Here is a 12541-nt window from a genome sequence, read left to right on the forward strand (position 1 = left end):
GAGTTAATATAAATGTGATTTTGATCTATCTACCAACCATTGGAAAATGCCTATAGTTAAATCCGATCCAATTGAGTTTAACTAGTTTTACTCAATCTAATTGAGTTTGTACTCACCCATGCGTTGATAGGCAGGACCAAGATTGTCCCTCCGCGCCCTACCAAGATAATATGCGTTGCTCTGCTTTGGTAGATTCAACAACAACGTGTGATCGAGGTAGTAATGGGTATCATGGCATGGTAGGCATTTCGAGTTGACACGATTTAGATCTAATCTAATCGTGGTGCATCATATACGCGATTTAGATCTAATCTAATCGTGGTGGCACTAATTAATTACTCTACTCTAGCATGCAACACATACACACACACAAGCAATTAATTAAATTATGATTAGTCATAGCCCTACTGCGATCTTCTCAAGCCAATGAGAAGATCAGACGGTCAACCTAAGGTCAACAACTTCTCCAAGCTCCTCCCTTTGACCGTCATGTGTTGCTCGCACCCTCCTCGTAACTCCTCCTCGAGTGAACCTTCCACCGCTCCAATTTTTGTAAATTATAAATTTGAAACTCGAGTTACATTCGAGTCTAAACTATTTACAACAGGAATATAAAATAAAGGAAGGCACAACGCGCAGGTCGCGATACAAATATACAACACGTACATTCACACAAAAATGGCACGCAGGCCATATTATGAATTACAACACATGTATCCAATCCAATTGGGATTTTTGAGCCATGACTATCACAAATATATACATAATTCTAAATTATGTATTTTATATAAATTTTTATAATTTTACTACTAGTTTTACAATTTTATGAGTTACAATATCCCGACGGTCCTGTTTAGCGATTTTCGGGCGCGATCGCGGGACAACGCCCCTTGCGGGGTTAGGGGCAGCACCCCTTCTCATGAAATGAATCTCACGAGTGTCCCACGACGATCTTACAGTGCCTTAAGCCGCTGCCCCAAAACTATTTGGGTGAAACCTTGTCATTTCGGAAGGTTTTTCTCGGTATTCGAAGCCTACAAGTGACCAAGCACTTGTTGCTTCGCATCTCCAAGAAAAATACTCATAAAATACATAAAAATCGTAAATTTACAGAAAGTTATAGATCTGTAATTTTTCATAAAAATTAAAATAAAACATGTACACGCTTCGCACGTGGCTCTGATACCACTGTTGGGACTTCGGGCCGCAACCGGAACCGTGCGAAGATAAAAATTTCATGTACATGTTTTCAACTCTACTCTAGCTCTACCTTAGATCTACATGATATAGAGTTTATACCTTTGAAGCGAAGCCCTTCGCAAATCCCGCTCGTCCTAGGTTCTTCGGATCTCAAGTGTGTTCAAGCGTACGCACCTCTAGTAGTATCCACACGAACATGAAGTGATTCTCAAACCACTCTGGATGGAGAAGAGAGAGCACCACAAGTGTGCTAGCATTGCCAAGGGCTCTCGGATGGGATTGGAAGAAGAAAGGAGGGAAAAAGAAGAGAGGATACACTCCTCTAAAACTCTCTATGTGACTTTCACTTACCTTTCTTCTTGGATTAAACTCACTCACCTTATTCTCCCTTGCTTGAAACTCTCGGCCAAGAAGAGAATGAGAACAAGAAGGGGCTAAGGAGGAAGAAGACAACAAACATCACTCCCAAATCAATGCCAATGAATCTCATATTCATTTGGCCGGCCACACATGGAATGTCAATAAATTACATTCAATGTTAATGAATCTTGCATTCATATGGCCGGCCACACATTGAATGCCAATAAATTACATTCAATGCCAATGAATCTTGCATTCAGATGGCCAGCCACACATGGACATTCCATGCCTCTTGCTCTCCCTTGATGATGTGGAGATGATGTGGCAAGAATGTATTTGTTGGCCATGCCATGTAGGATGAGTCATCCTTCATTAAGTGGCATTTAGTCAGGTCAAACTTGATGTTTCAACTTCCCATTTGGTCAAGTCAAACTTGACCACACATCTTCCTTGTTGAGTTAAATCCAATCTTTGATTCAAGTCAATTTCAATTTAATGAATCACAATTCATTAATATAAATTGACTCAATGAATCAACTATAAATTAGACTTATTCAACAATTGAATCCAATTGAGTCTAACCCAATAAGTCTAACTCGGATTATTGTTAATCCAATTTTGGTTCATATGAACCTAATCCAATTGGTTCATCATATGAACCTAATCTCCATCCACTCGTTCTTTGTATGTGACTCAATAGGTTCTTGTAACGTTGACAATATTTCTAAATCTTATTTAGAAACATAAACAATGAGTGACATCTAGCAATACATCATTGCTACCGAAGTTACAAGAATGTTGAGATCCAACATCACCCTGTGACTACTAATTGTGACTATTCACAATATATGACAAGTGTCATTCTATCCTTGATATCTAGATTGATTAATTTGATGCATAGACGGTGTCATCCTCTGATCAATCTAAATCTTGAACTCCAAGTAGACTCACTATAATCAAATGAGCTCAATATCTCATATTGACTCATTTGGGCATGGCCATGCACATAGTGGTCTCACTCTATCAAGAATAATGATGTCACCCCCGTTATATAGGAGGGGTAGATCCCATCTACATCACTCACATCCCTCCGCATAATTTGTTACATACCCAGTAATCGCCTTTATAGTCCACCCAATTGCGGGTGATGTTTGACTAAGCCAAAGTATGCAACTCCTTATGTAGGGAACCATGGTGACTTCAACTCCAAGGACCAATAGTCATACTAATAGCCACATGAGAAAGTATATGACACTCATATAATGATCCATAATACTTTCTCATGGCGGGTCATTCAGTATACATTCTCAATGCATGTGTCAACTTGATATCTCCATATCTATGACTTGTGAGATCAAGTCATCGAGTTGACCTACATGCTAGTCTCGTCGCATTAATATTATCCCTGAATGTTAATACTTGACTAGGAATGATTAAGAGTAGTGTTCTCTATATCATCTCACTATCGATTCTACTAATCGATTCATATAGATAGGAACCTTCTACTCAAGGACGCTATTATACTTAGTTATTTGACACCAATACAAGTAAGTATAATAACCAAAACAAATGTCTTTATATATATATAGGAATATGATACAATGAGTACCAACAACAATCATCATATGATTGGCTCTAGGGCTCTAACTAACATGAGCGAGGTAGCCGCTCGGCGGGCAGTTCACTGTTCGCGTGCCCGGCTGGTCTCGAGTCTACTGTTAGGTTGAGCGGAGGAGCCGCTCGACTCGGCTTCTGCGTGTCCCTTGAGCATCGATTTAACTACTCCGTGTCGAAGACGGTGGGTCGATGCTTAACCCCTATTCAGAATATGACTCGACCGACCGGCCAAGACCCTCCATCCATTGACCATCTTGCTTTTGATGTTTATTAACTTCCACCGTGGCAACGGGGTGGGGCCCCTTACCATCACCGCATCACAAGACTCCCCTTCAAGTCTTGTCGAAGGAGGTTGTAGTCGACTGACTAGATTATTGTGTGAGTGGATTCCCTCCCGACTAATCTTCATCATTGTATGGACTCCAATTAGGATAGGCCCAATCCTCGTCGATCGACCTTTTAAAGCTTGACGTTCGGTCACAAGCATGCTCCCTTGATTCGATCGGGCGGACAGACGTTTATACTTGTAGAACTTTTTCCTCGGGCTGTCTCAAGCGAGTGCGGGCTATGCTGACATCATCCTAATTTCTTGGGAATCATGTAAATCCCCTCTCATTAAGGCAGAACAGGTTCCCACGCTTGCATTAACTACCGACCCATGGTAGCATGCCACATGTGACGCCCACCAGCGCTGCACGCCTGACGCGACAGACATTGATTATGACATTTGACGATTTAAATTCGACGGTGGGATCCTGGCCTAGGTTTTATGCGACCTCGATCTAACGACTCTAGTTGGCCGAGCTCGGGGTTTATAAACCCACTTCATCGCCGCTTCTTCATGCATCCTCATTCTCGTGCTCTCCGGCTGCACTACTTCAGTGTTTTCCCAGTGACCTTCCCCGGTGATCCTTTGTTCCCTTTCTTCAGTGGCCTCCTCTCCTTTCTAGTAAGCTCTCTCCCCATCGTGCCTTCTTTTGGGCATTTTGACTCATCTTCGGGTTCTGGTGAAACCCCTAGTAGTTCTTTCCTCTACTGGTATTTCTTTCCTCCGACTGCCCCCTTTTTTCCTGTGTTTTCATGATGACAAGCTCTTCGTAGCCGTCGACCCCTGTCCCTGGACCCTGGTATACCACCATGGAGTCTAGATTTGACGAGGGCGACTTTGAGGACCATAGAAATGCCTTTGAAATTCCATCCAACCACGAGATCATTCTGCCTTCCTCGTCCGATCGACCAAATGCTCCCCCGACCGACACCATCTGTCTGTTCAGCGATCACTTTACCGCTTGTCTGTGATTCTCTATCCATCCTTTCATTATCACAGTTTGTAAATACTTCCACATCTCTCTTCCCCAACTTGTGTCGAACTCCTTCCGTCTTCTGTGCGACGTTGTCGTCTTGTTTTGGCTGCATGACATCCCTCTTACGCTCCGGGTCTTCCATTATTTTTACTACTCGAAGTTGTCCGAGCCAGGGACCTTCCTCTTCCAATCTAGGATCGGTGTAGTATTTTTCAATAAAATATCGACCTCCAATAAACATTGGAGGGAGTACTTTTTTTTCATGCATCTTCCTGAGTGACCGGAATTCTCAACCCGCTGGCAGCTCGAAGTGGCACCTCAACCCCCACTAAAGAGTTACAAGAGCCGATCGGACTATCTGAATGCTACGACAATGCTGGCCGATCAGAAGTATGGCATCCACAAGTTACTGCTTGAGGGTGTCCTCTACATCTTTGGCCTTAGTCTGATCTGCACCCGGCTCCCGACTAGCCTAGGTATGCGACCACTTTACCCTTTCCCTTTGATGCTAACTGATTTTTCTTTTTCTCCTGTAGCCGAAGTCATGATGTGCACGCGGATGGCCAACAAGGCTAAGCTTTCAGACGTCGCGATTGAGGCGATGTCTACTATAGAGCTAGTGAGTCGAGGTCTGCAACCGGTCGACTCCCACAAAGATCCGCTAGGCCTGAGCAAGGAAACGTCCGTGATGGTGGGCGAGGGCAAGGCTAGCCATGCATCGAGCGGCGGAGCCACCCCAAGCTCACATCCTCTATTCGCACAACACCCAATCATTCTTGTCGAGGAGCCATCGGGTTCGGCCTCCTCCAACATGCCACTGACTAGGCGCAAGAGGCGCCGAGCGGAGCCATCTTTGTGTTCCGCTACCTCGGGCGCGCAACTGGTCGAAAGGGTCGAAACTTCAACTCTAGCTCCGCTCCCAGAAACTGTGGAGGGTTCATCGTCAGATTGGACGACCTCCCTGGCCGAGCTATTGCAAGGGGTCGTCGCCGCATCGCCCGTGGCCTTCATGCCGCTACCACCGAAACCTCTGAAGGTTAAATGGTCCAGCATCCTACTAGCCTTCGGTCGGGAGGCCTCAGCTCACTCAGCCCCAAGCGGCCAATGCTCTATCACGGTGATCCTCCATCATCCAACGAAGGACTACAGCAAGCCAAACGCCTAGTATCTGACCCCCGAGCACCAGATCCTCATCCGGGGGTCGCTCGTCGAAGTCTAGGAGGATGCACAGGCCCGTGCGACGATACTACCTCCAAGCGCCCTGGCCAACAGCCATACCCAAATAGCCACCGGAGTAAGTTTTTTTAATACAAACTCATGGCTTACCTCCGTTCGGCTATAACCTTTTTCGATTTACCCGTAGTACTGGGTGTAGAGCCTGGCCATGTGCCACAGGCTTGCATTCTTGGAGGATGAGTTTAAGAAACTCAAAGTCTCGAGTGGTGCCTCCTCCTCCCAAGGGCTATCGATCTTTGAGGTTGAGAAGCTGAAGGCTGACATGGAGAAGAGTAATAAGCTTCTAGAAGCTAAGTGGAAAAAACCCGCAGATCAGGAGGTGATGCTGGCTCGGCTCAACAAACAGGTCACCACCTTCGAGAAGAAGATAGAGTCGGCCACTGCTAGGAAGCAACGAGCCATTGATGACCTTGAACTAAAGAAAAAGGAGGCCTAGAACCTGGCCCAGAAGCTTAAAGGGGTCGAAGATTTTTTGGTGGTCGAGCAGAACAATCGCTCGACCGAAGAAAAGTCCCTCCGCGATCAGATGACCTCCAAGGATGTCGCGCTAGCCGGTGCCAAGGACGTGCTGGAGGGATCCCGCGCGGCACTACGGATTTACCAGGATGACGAAGGGAGTAGGTTCGAAACCATGAAGCAAGCCTACCTCCGTTCGGATACGTTCTACGACAGATTCACCGATCAAGCCCTTCAACTGTTCGACTTGGCGATCGAAGGGACGATCGGTTAGCTTCGCGAAGGGGGGCCACCTGTCGGCCGCAGTGACCAGTAAGGTCATAAGTTGGGATAAGTTCATAGCCGCTCTGCCTGACGATGTACTAGATTATCTAGAGTGAGGGTGAGGGCTCTATCTCTTTATTCTCCTTGTAAATTTTGAAGTATCAATGCATGCATGTAACCTTCAACTTTCGAAGTATTAATACATGCCAGGCTGTTTGGCCAATCCCCTTTTTTTTTCTTACTGTTTGTTTTCTGGTCTTCTCTCGCTAGTATTGCAGCCTCATAACTTCTCTGATCGATAGTAATTTATATGCATCCCTACTCATTCGCCTTTCTTTCCAAGTTACGGAGCTTGAAGCATTTTGGTACATTCTCCCGAATGGGACGTTCATCTGCAAATTTGGGGGCTTTTGGGCAACGCTTATTTGCGGGAAACCATTCGATCGCCTGCTTAGACTCGGGTCTATCATTGCCGCTTGGCTATTTGATAAAGCCCCAGGTTTAACGTTGTCGCTCGACGATTTGAAGCAGGCCCGCGTTTAACGTTGCCGCTCACCAATGTGGTGAAGATTTGAGTTTAACGTCACCGCTTGACGATTTAAGGTAGACCTACGTTTAACGTCGCCACTCGACGGTTTGTCGGAGACTTGTGTTTAAGGTCGCTGCTTGACCATTGGTGGAGATGAGGGTTTAAGGTCGTCGTTCGACTGTTAGTGGAGACGAGCGTTTAAGGTCGCTGCTCGACCGTTGGTACAGATGAGGGTTTAAGGTCGCCACTCGACCATTGCTGGGGACATGTATTTAACATCGTTGCTTGACGATTGATGGAGACACGCATTTAACCTCGCCGCTCGCCGGTTCATGGAGACACGCGTTTAATGTCGCCGCTCAATGACTGATATATACTCGCACCCGGATTTAAGGTCGTCACTTGATCGTTGAGGGAGATGCACTTAAAAGGGACCTTTGCTTTTTTATTCAAATTTTGCCCTGCATTCGACAAACATACAACAACTATGAAATACAGGATTCACTTGCGCACCTCTCATCCAACTCTGTAGGGTTAAAGATGGTTCACACTCCAGGGCCTCTCGAGTTGCCTCCCTTATTTGTCCTCCAAATAGTAGGAGCCCGAACGGAGCTTCCACACGACCTTGAACGGTCCCGCCCATGGTGCCTTGAGCTTGGCGATGTCGCCGACCGGCTTCACCTTCTTTTAGATGATGTCGCCGACCTGGAAGGACCTCGAGATCACTCCCCGATAGTAATTCTGGTTTATGCAGTGTTGGTAAGCCATTATCCGAATGACGGATTTTGCCCTTGTTTCATCCACCAAGTCGAGCTCCATCAACCTCCATTCGGCGTTCCCTTCGTTGTAGTGTTGCACCTGATCAGATTCTACCCCGACCTCCATGGGGACAACCACTTCGCCGCCATATACCAACTGAAATGGGGTTACACCAGTTGCCTCTTTCAGAGTAGTGCAGAGAGCCCATAGCATGCTAGGGAGTTTATCGACCCAGTTGCCTCCCATGTGGTCCAGCCGAGCGCGCAAGACTTTGAGGATCGATTTCCCGATTGGTGACTTCGGCTTGCCCGTTGCCTTGGGGGTAGGCCATCGAGGTGAAGGATTATTGGATGTCATAGCCTTTACACCATTCTTTGAGCTCCCGACAGGCGAACTGCCTCCCATTATCAGATATGAGTCGGCACGGGATTCTGAACCGGCAGATAATGTTCTGCCAAATAAATTTGGTAACCATCCGCTCAGTGATTCTGGCAAGCGGTTCAGCCTCTACCCACTTTAAGAAGTAGTCCACCACCACTAGTAGAAACTTTCGCTGACCGGTTGCCATAGGGAAAGGTCCCCATGATGCCCATGCCCTATTGGTCGAACGGGCATGATACCGTGGATACTTTCATCTCCTCGGTCGGTCCATGCGGTAGGTTGTGGTACTTCTGGCAAGGCAGGCAGGTTGCCACTGTCCGAGTGACATCCTCATGGAGGGTCGACCAAATGTATCCAGCCAGCAGTATTTTTTGGGCCAATGCGCGGGCACCCGGATGACCTCCGCAAGAGCCTTGTTGCTCATTCAGGACGTAATCGACATCTTCTGGTCCGACACACTTGAGTAGGGGTCGAGAGAAGACTTTCTTATAGAGCTGGTCGCCGATCAACGTGAACCAACTGCCCCTCTTCTTTATCAGGCAAAAATCCTCCGGATCTGCATGTACAGTTCCCGAACACAAGAACTCTATCAACGTCGTCCTCCAGTCGTTCGGGAAGGTGATTCCCTCCATACAGTCAATGTGGGGCACCAGTGAGACTTGCTCAATCGGTTGAGCTATGACGATCGGTGTTAACAAAATGGCCAGCTTTGCTAGCTCATCTGTCGCTTGGTTCTCTGATCGGAGCATCTTCTATATAACCACTTCTTGGAAGTTAACCTTCAACTTTTCAAAAGCCTCTACATAAAGTCTTAACTGTGTGCTACTTATTTCAAAGGCCCCAGATAATTGTTGGGTGGCAAGCTGGGAATCCGAGTGAATGAGAACCTTATCTGCTCCCACGTGCTAAGCTGCTTATAGGCCAGCTATCAATGCTTCATACTCTGCTTCGTTGTTAGTAGCTCAGTAGTCCAACCAGACTGACAACTGTATATGGTCTTCCTGAGGTGAGATGACGATTAAGCCGATCCTGCTGCCTTGCCGAGTGGACAAGCCATCCATGTATATCTTCCACGTCACCGTCGGCTCGTCACTCTAGACTTCTATCACAAAATCCGCCAAGGCTTGATCCTTGATCGCCGCACGGGGTTGATATTGGATGTCGAACTCGCTAAGTTCGATCGTCCACTTGATTAGCTGTCTGGATGCCTCTGGATTGAGGAGGATTCTTCCCAGAGCGCTGTTAGTCATCACTATTATCGAGTGCGCTAGGAAGTACGGGCGAAGCCTCCACGTGGTGAGTACCAGTGCATAAGACAACTTTTTGAGATCGGTTTAGCGAGATTCATCATCCTTCAATATATGAATCAGAAAATATACAGGTTGTTGATCTGGGCAATTCTGCTTGACTAAAGCTGATCCAACGACATATTCGTTGGATGACAAATATATCTAGAGCCACTCACCCACGAATATCTTGGCTAACACAGGTAGTGAGCTTAGATATGCCTTCAACTCCTCCAGCACTCAATAACACTCAGCGTCCCATTTGAATTTTGTGGCTCGACGCAGTATCTTAAAAAATGGCAGGCTTTGATCGGATGACTTGGATATGAACCGGGGCAATGCCGTGATCCAATCGGTCAACCTTTGAGCTTCCTTCAAATTCCGAGGCGGAGGCATGTTTTACAAAGTGTGGACCTTGCTGGGGTTGGCTTCGATACAACACTCGGTGACAATGTAGCCTAGAAAGTGACCACTCTTTACGCTGAACAGACACTTACTCAGGTTCAGCTTTATTCCGTATGCCCTTAATGCCCGACAAGTTTTGTCGATATCTACGCATAGGTCAGCAGCTCAGAGGGATTTGATGAGTATGTCATCGATGTATACCTCTATATTACGATCGATCTGTAGTTGAAATACTTTATTTATCAGCCTCTAGTAGGTGGCTCCAGTGTTCTTCAATTCGAAAGGCATGACGTTGTAGCAGTAAGTTTCGTCGATCATGATGAAGCTGAATTTCTCTTGATCCTCGCGGGTGAGCGACATTTAATCGTATCCCTAATATGCGTTGAGCATACAGATCATCTTACAGCCTGCCATCGAGTCCACCAGTTGATCTATCCTGGGCAGCGGATAGAAATCCTTTGGGCATGCCATGTTTAAGTCGCGAAAGTCGATGTAAACCGCCATTTGTTGCCCAGTTTGAAGACTAGTACCACATTGGCTGGCCAGCTTAGGAATTGGACTTCCTTGATGTGTCCGGCCTCCAATAGCTTTTCTATCTCCGTCCAAATGATCATGTTTTGCTCCATGCTGAAATCCCTCTTTCTTTGCTTGACTGGACGAGCGCTCGGTCAGACGTGAAGCTCATGCTGGGCCACACTTAGGGAGATGCCGAATAGCTCATGTGTCGACCAAGTGAACACATCGTGATTTTGTTTGAGGTAAGCAATCAACTCTTCCTTCTTCTCTTCCTCCAGGTTAGCGGCAACAAAGGTCGTGGCTTCCGACCGGCTCGGGTGGATCTGAACCTCCTCCTTTTCTTCATATACAAAGGTGGGTGGTTTCTCGGTAATAGCATTCACCTCTAGCCGTGGAGCCTTCCAAGCCGCTCTGGCCTCGACTTTGACCATCTTCACGTAGCAATGCCGAGCAGCCAGTTGGTCACCGTTAACCTCGCCCACCTGGTCGTGCACTAGGAACTTTATCTTCTTGCAGTAAGTAGATACTACTGCCCGGAACTCGTTGAGGGCCGGTCGACCCAAGATGACGTTGTAGGCAGATGTTGCATACACAACTATGAAGTTGGTGGTATGGGTCCTTCTCAACGGGTCTTCTCTCAGTGAGATGGCCAATCTTTGTTGGAACCCCAAGGTTGTTTTGGTGCGATCGACAAGTTAAGTTAGGTTCTGTCATATTTTTAACCTTATGTCTAAATGTGCAGGAACTTAGGAGCACAGAGAGTCGAGCAAAAGATGCAGATAGCGAGAAGGATGGCAAGGGAGGGAGCCGACGGGCTTGGTACGTCTAAGGTATGAGGTGCTGCGGAAGAGTACGCCGACGGATGAGAAGAAGGCGTGCGACATTTCTGGGGGATGGGAAGCCGGAGCGGAAGGTTGCTCGAGAAAACCGAAATTGGGTTCGGGTGAGCCTTATTTCGGTTGGCTGAAATCACCCAAGCGAGCGGAGCCAGAGCGGAAGACCCGGACTGAGGCGAGCAGCACCGGAACAGAGGGCCCGAATCAAAAGTCAACTTGGTTGACTTTAGTGGTCCGGGCGCCCTGATCCATTCCGGGCACCCGAACCGTTTGGGCGCCCGGAGCCATTATGGGCGCCCGGAGTTGTATTTTGACCAGGATCATGTCAAACACGATCCGTTGCGAAGGGGATAAAAGTTTATCCCCTCCCAGGTGCCTGGACCCCTTCCAAGCGCCTCAACCAAGACTATAAATATAGCCTTGGTCCAGAAGCTTCAAATAATCTCAAGCAATTAGTATTCCAACACTTGTATACTTTCATTTATAGTTGAGCTTCTATTTTTCTGTGCATCATTGATGTAAGAGGCTTTTCCGCCTGAAGGAGGTATTCTAGTGCGTGTTTCATTCCTTGGATTAACAACCTCCTTGGTTGTAACCAAGTCAAGTTTGTGAGCCTCCTTCTGTTTATTACTTTATGTTTATTTTTATGTAAGTGTTCTGTTGAAAGTTCGAGAAAGGTTTTTCTTTGTTTTTATAGGGCTAACCCCCCCTCCTTCTAGCCGGCCGCTGCGATCCAACAAGTGGTATCAAAGCAAGGATGCTTCAGGAGGATTAACCGCCGAATGAAGCATCGAATTAATGGCCAAACCAAGCATCTACCTGCCAAAATTCGAAGGGAAATTCGCTACTTGGAAAAAGCGAATGCAGGTATTTTTCAAAACCGACTTTGAATTACTTCTTATAATGGAATTTGGTTTTGTAGCACTGGAGGGCAAAGAAATATATCAAATAGACGAAAAAGGAGCAGGCCGACTACGTGGCAAACGGTAAAGCAGAGTACCATCTGTTGAGCATTCTTCCGCCACAAGAAGTCAACCAAATCAGCAACTACGACTCCGCGAAGGAACTTTGGAAGAAGTTTCTTGAGCTGCACGAAGGGTCGTCTGAAGCCAAGCTCACAAGATGGGATCTACTTCGTAACCAGCTCACCAACCCACGACTTGGAGAAGATGAAACAACTGTGCATTTGCACTCGAGAGTCAAAGAGCTTATCACCAAAATTTCGAATCTTGGAGAAAAGGTAAGTAACCGAGATTCGCTCAGGTATGCAATAAATTCTTTTCCTAGAAATACGAAATGTGCATCACTAGTAGATGCCTTTTATATTTCTATTTAAGTTAAACTATTTAAGTTTATTAAACTGTTAACTAAGGATTGCTGTAAGTTAGAAAA

At 46.5% G+C, this 12541-nt stretch overlaps 1 protein-coding gene across 1 annotated transcript; it reads right to left on the reverse strand.

Moving 5' to 3' along the window:
• Positions 1-7653: 7653 nt before the first annotated feature.
• On the reverse strand, positions 7654-8130 carry LOC121979598. The gene has a single exon (XM_042531593.1). It carries the CDS (start codon positions 8128-8130, stop codon positions 7654-7656), a length of 477 nt encoding a protein of 158 aa, XP_042387527.1.
• Between the last annotated feature and the right edge of the window lie 4411 nt (positions 8131-12541).

This window comes from Zingiber officinale, chromosome 5A (genome assembly GCF_018446385.1).
Source record: "Zingiber officinale cultivar Zhangliang chromosome 5A, Zo_v1.1, whole genome shotgun sequence".
Lineage (NCBI taxonomy): Eukaryota > Viridiplantae > Streptophyta > Magnoliopsida > Zingiberales > Zingiberaceae > Zingiber > Zingiber officinale.

Coding starts and splice junctions, on each gene's coding strand:
- LOC121979598 (XM_042531593.1), bottom strand. CDS start 8,130: ATGGGAGGCAGTTCGCCTGTCGGGAGCTCAAAGAATGGTGTAAAGGCT.